General features: G+C 48.3%; 1 protein-coding gene across 2 annotated transcripts in view; it reads left to right on the top strand.

Moving 5' to 3' along the window:
• Positions 1-12,765, top strand: part of AZIN2 (antizyme inhibitor 2) — a 44,576-nt gene extending 31,811 nt beyond the window's left edge. The window contains exons 8-10 of one of the 2 annotated variants that reach the window (XM_068968916.1): positions 4,008-4,222; positions 7,367-7,501; positions 12,636-12,765. In XM_068968916.1, the coding sequence (XP_068825017.1) occupies positions 4,008-4,222; positions 7,367-7,501; positions 12,636-12,765 (480 nt within the window). Of the gene's footprint in view, positions 1-4,007; positions 4,223-7,366; positions 7,506-12,635 lie in introns of those variants that run through there. The other variant, XM_068968917.1, reaches the window with a different exon arrangement.
• The last annotated feature ends 273 nt before the right edge of the window (positions 12,766-13,038 follow it).

The raw sequence follows: 13,038 nt of genomic DNA, 5'->3' as shown, positions 1-13,038 counted from the left end.
CGTCCTCCAAAAGATCTTCCCAACCCAGGGATCGAACCCATATCTCTTACGTCTCCTTCCTGCCTTGGAAGACGAGTTCTTTACCACTATCACCAGCCCTTCAATTGCTTGAGCAGAAGGTAAAGATGTTGACTGATTTTAGACTACCTTAGGAATACATATTACAAAGTAAATATCTTGAGTAACCGCTAAAATAGTAGGCGTTTATTAAAACAGTTTGGTTTGGAGAGTGGCATAAAAACATAGACCAGCAAAACATAGATTAGAGCACACACACACAATTCACATATATCTGGAAACTTGATTTTGACAAGACTTGCAAAGCACATCATTGGGAATTGCTTAATATATGATGCTAGGTCACTTGATTGTCCCTATGTAAAAAATGAAATTGGATCCCTATCTCTGGGGCTTTTAATTAGTAGTAGCTTATTTATTTCTGAAATTGGAAGAAATTCTCTTTTTTGGCTTTACTAAGTTTTTCCAGCTAGGAGAAGGTAGAGTCCTTGTATTTCATCTCTCCTTTCAAGGTTTTATTATTTTCATGGGTTAAGTATTATTGTGGCCCAAGTACATCCCTGAGTTTAGTAACTTAATGCTTTCATTACTGTGAGTGGAGATGGTCCCCTGTGTGTTTAAGTTGAGGCATCAGCTTACATGTAAAAACTCACTAATCTCTAGTAATTACTCCTCTCCCGTCTGAATTTTCTAGGTGGGCAAGCTTTGTCTGCAGTATAATATTTTATTTCTTTATTTTTCTATATTATATCTTTTTGTTTCTTTATTTTCAGATAATAGCCATGGTCAGCATTTCTCATGCTATGTAAAATAGAAACGACAGAAAGGTTCAGTCTTGGAGTCAGAAGACTTGGGTCTGGTTCTTGGCTCTGCCATCTAGTAGCTGAGTAACATTAGGCAAGTTACTTACTCTCTCTGGGCCCCGTGTCTATAGTCTTTTCATCTGGAAAATGAGAGGGCTTAACTGTAAAATTAAGGTTGCTTCTAGTTCTGAAATGAAGCCATTCTAGTACATCTCCATTAAGTTAGAGTTGGCTCATTATTTTAAATGGTTTCTCTTTATTGTGGAGTTTAATTTTGTCTATAGTTTTAATCAAGAAGAGGTGCTATGGGCTATTGAATGCCATGATTTGGAAAATTAAATTTGAAGTATAGATCTATATTTTTCACGTTACTATGAAGCCAGTGATCACCTTGCTCATTGTCCCTGCCTTCCATTTAAATCATCTGACCATTGAAAGTGATTCTTTGAATAAGAGTGTGGATTTGATTAGCTAGGGTTTCATTTTGGATTTTTGCCTGTATGTTCACAAGTGAGATTTTGATCACAGGCTTTTGTTATGTTTCTTCTTTTTCCTTTTTGTGTGCCGCCCTTGTTCATCCCATTTTTTTTCCTTTTAAAATATTTCTGTACACTTTATGCAGTATCGGAGCTAAGTTATGTATGCTTTAAAAGTTGGGGAGTTATTTAGGGATTCCCTCAGAGCCATGTGCCATCTTAAATGCTTCCTTGTGTTTCTTCTGTGGATCCACTCTCATATTGGGCCTCTTTGAGGAAAGCTGCCATCCAGGTGCAGCTAGGAGGGCCCTCGTCTGGGACCCCCAGGAGCTGTGCCACTCACTCCCCCCAGAACCCGGAGCAGGTCACTTCTTCTGAGTTTTCTCATCTGTAAAATGGGAATGCAACTGCCTCCCAGATGAAGTGTGAAGTGGTGGTGGGTGTACTTTGTAAAGTAGGACCCTCTTCTTGCTCTCTCAGAGAAGGGCTCTAGTAGCTGATTCGGCTTCTTGTATTTTTACAGGTCCATTTCCGCTCAGTTTCCCAACTCAAAAACAGAACTGAGACTTAAAAGCCTGCTCCGACATACTTTTGGAACATTTATTTTGCTATTTCCTTTTTTATTTTCTTTTTTTAAAAAAGGTTTTAAATGGTAATTGCCTTATTTCCTGTGAAATTTTAAAATCTTTCCTTTCTACCCATTTAAAATTTATACCACTAATAAGTGAGAGAAATCTGATTATAAATCAAAAGTGCCTTTTCTTTTCATTTTATTGTGGAAGAAGCTTTGAAACCTATTTTCTTAAGGATTTCTTAAGAATCCTCATGAATACATTTATATAGCATTTCCCCTCACACGTCTTTAAAAGTCCAATTGTTGGAGCTAAGGTAAATAATTCAGAGCAACTGAGATGAATTTTACTCATTAATAAGAAGCTTATGAACAAGAGTGTTAAGTTGTATGAACAAGGATGTATTGATTTGTATTCCTCTAGCATGTGAGGTTCATGAGCACAGGAACCTTGTTTTTCTGTGTGTTCACTGTTGCATCCCAGGCTCTTGGATCAGAGCCTGGCACATAGTAGGTGCTTAATGAGTATCTGTTGAATGAATGAGTATAGGATAGTTCTCATGTTTGATTTAATAACATGTGCGTGTCTTTATTTACGAGACTAATTAATGGCTTATGCAGTAACACACGAGTATATTTCTGCTCATGGCACCTGTGGCTCTCCCTGCTCCTGGCTGAGGCACCTAAACACCTCTCCTCCTCCTTCCATTGGTCTCCTCTGCTGCCTCCTCCTAGGCTCTTGGATAGCGTCTATTTGTACCGTCTTTTTCTTTTTTGCTCTTTCCCATCACTCATGTATTCCCTATGCCTTTATTTATTCATTCATTCACTTAAGTAGTCTTCACAAAAGCACTTACTGTGTGCCAGACCGCTAGGCTTGGAGGAGATGGGGGTAAACAAGACTGTCGTGATCTCTGGACTCAACCGAATTTATGGTCTGATGGGAAGACGGGCCTGGGAGATACACTTCTTAAATATCAAACTATAAATTATAGGAAATGCTATGAAGGCAAAGCTTGCAGAGCCTTAGTAAAGGCTTCCAGGAGGACCCTGAGATCTACAGGAAAATTAGGAGTTGGTGGGTTTGGGACCTCAGGGAATAGCGTGGGGATGGCGTGGGGAGCCAGGGGTGAGGGGAGGGAGGGACAGAAGCAGGGTTTCCCCGGGGAGCCACAGCTCCACAGCCCCAGTCACAGCCTGCCTAGCAGCATCCCTGCACTGTGACAAACGGCGCTGATAGCTTGGTTGTCTTCAGATGGTCTATGCTACAGACTTTTTTCTGGATTTGGAAGTCACTTAAGGACAAAGTAAAAATTTTACGTCATTGTTAGTTGTGTCTTTGGGTAAGTCAGTTTTGTCTTTGGGTAAGTCACTGAACCTCTCAGAATTCCTGTTTCTCTGAAATGGAAGTAATTCTGTTGACTCTGTGAGGTCCTCTGTGACCTCTGCCAGGCCACCCTGTGACCGTCTGTGGGAGGCCGGTCCTCCTCACCAGACTGAGTGCCGTGGGAGCCTGAGGGAGGGTCTAACTCACTGGTGTCCTTCTGGCCCCTGTTACTGGGTCAGGCCTGGAAGGAGGCGATCATGATGGCCTGCATAGAAGGAGCCGCAGGGCTGGGCAGGGAGGACAATCTCCGTTTGAGGGAGGGGGAAGGGCTGCAGAGGTGGGGAAACACCCAGGGTCTGCAGCGGCAGATGGTCCGGTGAAGACTGAAGCCAGAGGCTGACGGCAACACCAGCGATGAATAAAGATGGTGCTAACTTACTGGGCCCTTGCCGTGTGTCAGACGCTGGTTCACACACTCATCCTCTAGTCATGTAATGTATCCTTTCACTAACCCCGGCAGGTAGGTAACTGCTTCTATTCCCATTTTATAAATGAGCAAACTGATGGATTAAGTATCTTGCCCAAGGTCACAGAGCTAGCCAGTGTTGGAGCCTGCATTTAAGACCAGGAACTGTGGCTTCTGAGTGTAGGAGGCAATGAATGCAGAGAAGTGGGAGGGCCTTAAAGGCAGGCTAGGAGGCCCGGCTGGTCTTGATCCCGTTTACTCTGGGAGCCGTGCAGGCTTTGGAGGGAGGGAGTGCTCAGACTGTGTACGTATGCCCGGGAAAGCTGACTGTCCCTCTCTCCTGCAGAAACCATCCACGGAACAGCCCCTGTACAGCAGCAGCCTGTGGGGCCCGGTGGCCAATGGCTGTGACTGTGTAGCTGAGGGCTTGTGGCTGCCGCAACTACACGTAGGGGACTGGCTGGTCTTTGAGAACATGGGTGCCTACACTGTGGGCATGGGTTCCCTCCTCAGGGATGCCCAGACCTGCCGCATCACCTACGCCATGTCCCGGGTGGCCTGGTAAGGGGGCCCGGCTGGGAAATGGAATGGGGATTGGAGAGGGGGCAGGCTGGACTGAAGCCACACGGGGAGCCTCAGGTTTGGGGGCCTGCCCCTGTGTAATCCAATGGGACACATAATCCTGGGCTACTGATTTCAAGTGAGGCCTGTGCTGGGCACCTGGCTGTGGTCTTTAATGAGACCGAGTTTCCCTTGGGGAGCTCAGAGCCCTGGAGGGACACAGAAGCAGACAGGCGCGCCTGAGAATACAGGGCTGCAGGGAGGGGCCGGGTTTTGGAGGCTTAGATCCCCACCCCAGATCTACCTCCCTGAGGAAAGAAGGATGGAGTCAAAGCCTGGCGGGAGTCAAATGGCTGGAAGGGCAGGAAGGGGGTTCTGTTCCAAGGTCCCCCGGAAGAGGGTCTTTCCACGGCAGGGACATGGTCTGATTTGGATTTTAGAAGGAATTGAGGGCAAACATGCCTTCAAAAAACATGAGGTTGGTTCGGGCTGGAGAGGGAGCAGGGCTGGACATGGGAAGAGCCATGAAGGGTAGCTTAGAGCTTCCAGCAGCAGCTGGCAGGGACTGATTGGAAGTCTAGGGGTGAGATGGTCCAATTTGGATTTTAGAAAGACCACTCTAACTACTGGGTGGATGAAGGGAAGACAAGGGCAGGTGTAGATAGAGCTGACCAGTCGGGTGGCTACTCACTGAGCATGCCCTCGCCAGGCCAGCACTGGGATCCAGCGAGACAAGCCTGAAAGTCCTGGGTCTTTCTGCCAGGCTCTACATTAGGCATCGTATGATGATTTTCTTTTACTCAAACACAGAACACTATGGGATCAGTGTTGACACAAACAGAGGTCACTTGCTTGAGATCACACAGCTGCTCAGCAGTGAAGAGCCCCCCCACTTATGGGGCTGGGGAGACGGCTGCAGAGGGCAGGAGCCATCGGGAGGGGCTTTTTTGCCGGGTCCTCAGAAATGAGTGAAGCCTGTGCCCCCAGGGACATGCTGGGGGCTTGAGCTTCCCCCAGCCCAGGAACAATGGTCCCAAACGGCAGGCCTGACGGGCTCGGGATCAGAGTCACCTGTAGTTCATCCAGTCAACAAACCTGCCGCTTCTACTCCCTGCACGGGATAGGCTGATGCTGCCATTTTGAAATCACGGGTGTTTTAAGAAGGCCAAAAACCCCCCACAAAACACCAAATGTAAAAAACCAATAATCACACAAGCTTCCTTATCTATCCCAGCTCCATTGTCAGCAAACACAGGTGGATGAAGTTGCATGGAGTCAGATGCACATGTTACTAGGAACATAAAATTCTGATGTATTGAAATGGCCACGTCCAAAAATTCTCCATATCAAAGGGGCCTCATGGGCATGTCCTACTTTAGAATCTGGCTCTGTGCTGGATCCTGGAGGGTAAAAGAACATCTGAGAATATGGAGAGCCAAGCGTCAGACCTGCACGCGTGCGCGCGCACACACACACGCACACAGACACACACACACACAGATACACATACACAGACACACACATAGACACATACCAGCAGAGTGCAGAGGTCACTAAGGAGGGAGAGTGGGCCATTGAGCTGGGGAGGATGCACCGCCTGATGGGTGAGGGAGGAGTTAGCGGGCACCAGAGGGCCAGGCAAGCTGACTGGAGGGTGGCCTGGGCCGGTGGGGGGCTTCAGAGTCCAGTTCATCCAGAGTTTTAAGTGGTTCTGTCTAGCTGGAGTGGCATGAGAGGAAGACTTGGTCAAGGAGGACCTTGGAGGCCCAGGTTGGCCTTGATCTTGAAGGCAGTGGGGAGCCAGTGAAGGAGTCTAAGAAACTTATCTTTCAAAACCCATTTAGATAAGGAAACAGAGGTTCAGACAGAGGGCGCTTGGCCCAGAGTACCTCCCACCTGGAAGGGAATGGCCTGACTGGACTGACTACTGATTTGCTGCTGAATTGTAAACATCAGCAAAGGGGGGAGGCCTTCCTGCAGGTGGGGGACTGGAATAGGCTGGAAGTGTGAAAGGAATGAAGGGAAGATGTAGATGGAAGAGGGAGGGTCCTGGGAAGCAGATCCTGGCAGGAGGCTGTCATGCTGCCCTGACCCGGCCTCTTGATACTGAACGCAGTGCTCTTTCCCCGTCCTCCACCCAGTGTCCACCTCTCCGCACCAAGTGTGTATTTATTTGCTGTCAGGGGCACTAGGCAATGAGTAACTCAGGTACATCCCCTGCCCCTCTCTAGTTGGAGGATTGTCAGGGAAGCAGGTATTGAATGCTCCTTGTTATCAAGGAGTACACTGTGCTGTGGGACTCAGCTAGGGTTGATGATGCAGGCAGAGACTGCATGTGCACAGGATGTGCCTGGGATGGGATGCAAGCCCGAAGATGGCTGCACCGTTGTGCGTGGTGGGAGAGGCAAGCAGGGGCCAGATCTTGTGTGGCCTGAGCATGGAGGGAAACTGCCGGCAACTCAGAAGGGATTTGTTTTTGGAAAGATGAACCTGGGTTGGACTTTTCTGGGAGACTGTGCTTTCCTGGCTAGAGATGGTGGTGTCAGTGTGAATGGAGAGAAGTGGGTGCCTTTGGGGATGCTCAGGAATGGGGCTCAGCAAGGATCCACTGGGTGTGGGAACAAGATCTCCAACTCGTGGCAAGAACAGGAGCCGTTTATTAACGTGAGGATGTAGGAGAAACAGTTTGTAGGATTTTTGAGGGAAGGGCAGATTTTTATTTTTTAAGTACCAAGCCTGGGGTATGAAGAATGTGGGCTTTGAAGTGAGTGTTGGGTTGAGTCCTCGTTCTACCTCCTTCTAGGACTGTGACCTTGGGCAGGTAACTTCTAAGTCAGTTTGCTCGGAGTAAAATGGGGACGATAAAGTCACCCTTACAGGGTTTTGGGAGAATACAATTAGACTGTAAGTGGAGTGCCTGGCACAATAATGGGCACACCAGTGAATGTGGGTTCCTTTCCGTTGTGGGTTAGGCTCTGGGAGAAGAGAGCAGTGGGGGAAGTGGGGGCAGCAGGCCTCCCTCTGCCCTTGCCCCTGGGTGCTGGGGCCCCAGTGGCACCAGGTCTTCCAGTGCAGGAGCCATGGGGAGTGCTTGGCCCATGGGCCCCGTGCCGGCTGCCTCCAGAGACCCCCTCTCCCTTGCAGGGAAGCCCTGCAAGGGCAGCTGCTGCCTGCAGAACAGGACGAGGATGCCGAGGGCATGTGCAAGCCTCTGTCCTGTGGCTGGGAGATCACGGACACCTTGTGCATGGGCCCCGTCTTCACCCCAGCGAGCATCATGTGAGCAGGCCCCGTTCCCCCCCGGAGAACCCCAGCGGGGCCCCAGAGATGCCTCTGGGAGAGGTGGGGAAAGTGGCAAGCAGGGCACCCTCTGGCCAGGACTCTGGTGCTCACTCTGCCACCCCCCACACTCCACCTGTAGTGTTTCTGCCCTGTAAATAGGACCAGTCTTACACTCGCTGTAGTTCAAGTATGCAACATAAATCCTGTCCCTTCCAGCTGTGTCTGCCTCCTCTGCAGCGCAAGGGGCCTGGTCAGCCAGGTGTGGGCGTGTTCTTGGGGGTCTCCCTTGGTCTCCTTCTCACCTTTGTAAATATGAAGCAAATAAAATATTTAGGTTTTTTAATACTCCAGTGCAATCGGCATTTCAGTTCACAAAGCAGCCTGGGTTAGGCCAGGGCTGAGACTTCCCCATCCTACAATGATAACCCTCACGCTGCAGTGTGGGCCTCCCCTACTGGTGCCCAGCTTCTCTGATTCACCTCTCTTGTTTTCCCGAGCTTCCACGCTGGCATCATGAGGAAGGCAGAGCCATCAGGAGTTGGGGTGGGGGTCAGGGTTGCCTCCCTGAAGCACTGGAGCTGCAGCTCATGGCTGAGGAGGTGTCTCTGGGTGTCCTCAATACCCAGCTTAAGTCCTGGCCTAAAGTGGGGGCAATCGAATATTTGACACAGCTTCGGGGAGTTCCTACCAAAGACGAAGAGTGAAGAGGTGGATACCTGGGAGGTTCTAAGGAGATCCCCTACCTGTCCTCTCCTTGCACGTCAGCAAGGCAGTCGGAGCAATACAGATACATGGCTGGTCTTGCTTACTCAGGCAGTGACTGTTAGCACATGGTTGGCCATAGACTGCTGCCACATCCAACGTCAAGGGCCCTGAGGCCCACGGCTCCTCAGTTGGGCAGTTCTCGTCAGGACTTCACATTGTTAGGATCACAAAACTGTGCGCGTGGGGTGTGTGAGCTGCTTAGCAAAGGAGTTCAGATTTTAGTTTCCCCAGCTGTTAATGGGTGATCCTAGAGATTTTTCTTTTGCAATTAAAAAAGATATAATTCATATTCCCTAAAACTCACCCTTTCAAAGTGTAGAAGTCAGTGGGTTTTAGTATATTCACAGAGTCTGTGCAACCATCACCACTATAATTCTAGAACATGTCCATTACCTCAAAAAGAAACTGTGTTAATTCACACTCACTCCCCATTCTCCCTTTCCCCCAGCCTCTGGTACCCACTTCACTATTTTCCACCTCTGTGGATTTGCCTGGTCTAGATATTCTGAATTGAGCTTCTTCCTGGGTAAGCCTGGTACAGTGTGTGCGTTTTTGCCCCTACACCACCAAACAATTCTCTGACAACAGCTGGGTGTCCCACAACTCCACTCAATTCTGACACTACCTACCTAGAGTGAGATAGAATCAGATCCCACAGATTAAGGGCTCAGTCCTACAAATCTGAACAACAAAGCAAGGAGTCTGAACTTAATTCTGCAGGCAGTAGGGAGCCCTACATGCCTCTGGAGCAGAAGCATGGTAAGACCTTTGAGAGGATAAATGAAAGCTTATTCACAGGGGGCAGAGGGAGACCTGGAGGTAGCATCCACTTCCTTCACCCCCAGCCTGTTTAAGGCAGGTCCAGCCAGGGGGTCCAAAAGACACAAGTTGTCCCCTCTGTGCACCCCTGCTCAGGAGGAAGATGGTGCCTCTCTGGGTGTCACCCACCCCCTCCACCCCTCTCCCTTTAGGAAACCCATCTGCCCAAGCCAGCTCATTCCAGCTGCAAAGGGACCATAGGGAAGGCAACAGGATGGAGTTTCCAGTCAACCCTTTGCTCCATTTTAAACTCTCATCCTGGCACCTAGTGGACGAGTAGCTAAGCCTGTGTAAACTTAACCTGCAAAATTATTCAATGTAGGCTTCTAACAGTCAGAGGGATCTTTTTGAAATATGAATCCAATCTTGTCAATCTGCTGCTGAAAACTCTTTAGCCTGTTTGGCCTCTTTTCAGTTCCTCACGTTTATCGGAATTCTTTTCTGCTTCCAGGCCTTTGCCCTTGCTGTTCCTTCTGCCTAAACTGCGTTTCTTCCAGCTTTCCAGGGCTGACTCATTCCCATCTTAAAGAGCGCATCAGGAAGGCTTTTCTGTACACCCTGTTCAAAGTGCCCCTCCCATCTAGTTATGTGTGTGTGGGGGGGTGGTGGTCACATTTTACAGAAAGTAGATTCTAAAGGTAACATTTAAGGCAAGAAACACAGTCACAGTTGCCACTGAAAATCCCTAAGAAAGCTATCCCATTGGAGGCAGTTCATTATTTCCCTGTCTTCCTCTGACATGCCAGGTGCATTTCCTTATAACCCCAATAGCTCTCTGATCTCTCTCCCTCACACCTTCAGATCTTTGCTCAGATGCCACCTTCTCAGTGAGGCCTTCCTGACCACTATTACAACTGTAACACTCCCACCCCACCCCACCATCCCATGATCCCCTCCATAGTCTTACCTCCTCCCACTCCCCATAACTCATCATCTGACATACATTTAATTAGAATTAAAGCTCTTAATTCTAACATTTTGATAAGGCTGAGGAGCCAGAAATCAAATTGCCAACATCTGTTGGATCATCAAAAAAAGCAAGAGAGTGCCAGAAAAACATCTACTTTGGCTTTATTAACTACACCAAAGCCTTTGACTATGTGGATCACAACAAACTGTGGAAGATTCTTCAAGAGATGGGAATACCAGATCACCTGACCTGCCTCCTGAGAAATCTGTATGCAGGTCAAGAAGCAAGTTAGAACTGGACATGGAACAACAGACTGGTTCCAAATCAGGAAAGGAGTACGTCAAGGTTGTATATTGTCACCCTGTGTATTTAACTTATACACAGAGTACATCATGAGAAACGCTGGATGAAGCACAAGCTGGAAAATCAAGATTGTGGGGAGAAATAATCAATAACCTGAGAGGCAGATGACACCACACTCAGGGCAGAAAGCAAAGAACTAAAGAGCCTCTTGATGAAAATGAAAGAGGAGAGTGAAAAAGCTGGCTTAAAACTCAGCATTCAGAAAACTAAGATCATGGCATCTGGTCCCATCACTTCAAGGCGAATAGATGGGGAAACAATGGAAATAGTAACAGACTTTATTTTGGGGGGCTCCAAAATCACTGCAGATGGTGACTGTGGCCATTAAAGATGCTTGCTCCTTGGAAGAAAAGTTATGACCAACCTAGACAGCATATAAAAAGCAAAGACATTACTTTGCCAACAAAGGTCTGTCTAGTCAAGGCTATCGTTTTTCTGGTAGTCATGTATGGATGTGAGAGTTGGACTATAAAGCTGAACGCCGAAGAATTGATGCGTTTGAACTGTGGTGTTGGAGAAGACTCTTTAGAGTCTCTTGGACTGCAAGGAGATCCAACCAGTCCATCCTAAAGATCAGTCCTGAATATTCATTGGCAGGACTGATGCTGAAGCTGAAGCGCCAATACTTTGGCCACTTGATGCAAAGAACCGACTCATTGGAAAAGACCCTGATGCTCTCAAGGATTGAAGACAGGAGGAGAAGGGGATGACAGAGGATGAGATGGTCGGATGGCATCACCGACCAATGGACATGAGTTTGAGTAGGCTCCAGAAGTTGGTGATGGACAGAGAAGCCTGGCGTGCTGCAGTCCATGGGGTCAGAGTTGGACACGACTGAGCGACTGAGCTGAACTGAAGCTCTTAAGGGCAGAGAGATGTTTATTTTTGTTGCCATGTTCCTAGCACCTAAAACACTACCCTACACACGAATGTCCAACATATAAGTTGAACAAATCTTTCACGTCTCAGCTTGGATATATCCCTTTTCTTTTACTCTATGCCTGGGAATTGTATCTCTGCACTTTCACTGCTCTGTATTCACCCATATTAAAGAACTGTTGATCATGGTGCATTGTAATTTTTCTTCTTGTCTCCCTGCAAATCTGTCAATTACACAAAGAGAGGGAATGTTTTTCATACTTGCCAATATCATCTGGAGCCTTGAGTCAGTGCTGGACACCAAGTAAGTGCTTAGTGTTTTTTGAATAAATTTTTTGGGCTCCAAAATCACTACAGATGGTGATTGCAGCCATGAGATTAAAAGATGCTTACTCCTTGGAAGAAAAGTTATGACCAACCTAGATAGCATATTAAAAAGCAGAGACATTACTTTGCCAACAAAGGTCCATCTAGTCAAGGCTATGGTTTTTCCAGTGGTCATATATGGATGTGAGAGTTGGACTGTGAAGAAAGCTGAGTGCCGAAGAATTGATGCTTTTGAACTGTGGTGTTGGAGACTCTTGAGAGTCCCTTGGACTGCAAGGAGATCCAACCAGTCCATCCTAAAGGAGATCAGTCCTGGGTGTTCATTGGAAGGACTGATGCTGAGGCTGAAACTCCAATACTTTGGCCACATCATGCGAAGAGTTGACTCACTGGAAAAGACCCTGATGCTGGGAGGGATTGGGGGCAGGAGGAGAAGGGGACGACAGAGGATGAGATGGCTGGATAGCATCACCGACTCGATGGACATGAGTTTGGGTAAACTCCAGGAGTTGGTGATGGACAGGGAGGCCTGGCGTGCTGCGATTCATGGGGTCGCAAAGAGTTGGACACGACTGAGCGACTGAACCGAATCTTGGAGGATGGGATGGCAGGGGTTTATCCCTAAACCTCGAGGCAGGAATATCTAGGCCCTTCTCCTCAGCTCCTGAACAGCAGCCTAGATCCCGCTAAGGGCAGACCACTAACTGGAAAAGACTAGGGACCCTGCAGGCTTCCAGAATTATAACCCAGGAGAAGCCCGGGTCCACATACTAGTGAATCTTAGGTGGGGAGGGATACAAGGTATCTCAATAGCTCTTTCTGCTCTTCCACTCAGCTGAGTGACCTTGGGGTAGGATTACCATGTAAAATATAGGACGCCCAGGTAAAGCTGAATTCAGAAAAACGACGGCTACTTTTTCAGTAAACGTATGACCCATGGGCTAACACTGTTGTTTATCTGAACTTCACCTTTAACTGGGCGTCCTGCATTTTAGCTGCTCAATCCGGCAACTCGACCGTGCAAGTCACTGTCTCTCTCTGGGTTCGTTTTCGCCATCTGTGCAATGGGTGTATTCCAGAGACACTTGCCTCAGGGACTTTTCAGGTGGAGCAAACCACCCCGAGGACGTCCCTCCCCGCTCCGAGGAGTCGCGTGGGAAGCGCGCTGGTCCTGGGAGAGGTTCTCGCTGGAATATGAACCAATCCCTGCCTCTAGAAGCTCACTTTTCTCATCTGAGTCTCCGATTCTATCCGGAGTGGAAACGATGCCTTTAAACACCGTCTAAACTAGCCTTCCTCGCTCGGCTCCCGGCACAAGCCAAGTCCCCGGGGAAGCGGATTTCCGGCGTCGTGACGTCACTTTCGTGTCAGAGAGCCTCCCAGGTTTCGAGCCCCCCGCGCTCTGGCGCCCCCTGCCTGAGCGGAGGAAGACTTTACCGAACAGCGAGAACAGACAACCGAGTCCATTGGT

This window comes from Capricornis sumatraensis, chromosome 3 (assembly GCF_032405125.1).
Source record: "Capricornis sumatraensis isolate serow.1 chromosome 3, serow.2, whole genome shotgun sequence".
In the NCBI taxonomy this organism is placed as follows: Eukaryota; Metazoa; Chordata; class Mammalia; order Artiodactyla; family Bovidae; genus Capricornis; species Capricornis sumatraensis.
The sequence above is the reverse complement of the archived record's forward strand: the minus strand, read 5'-3'. Positions and strand labels throughout refer to the sequence as shown.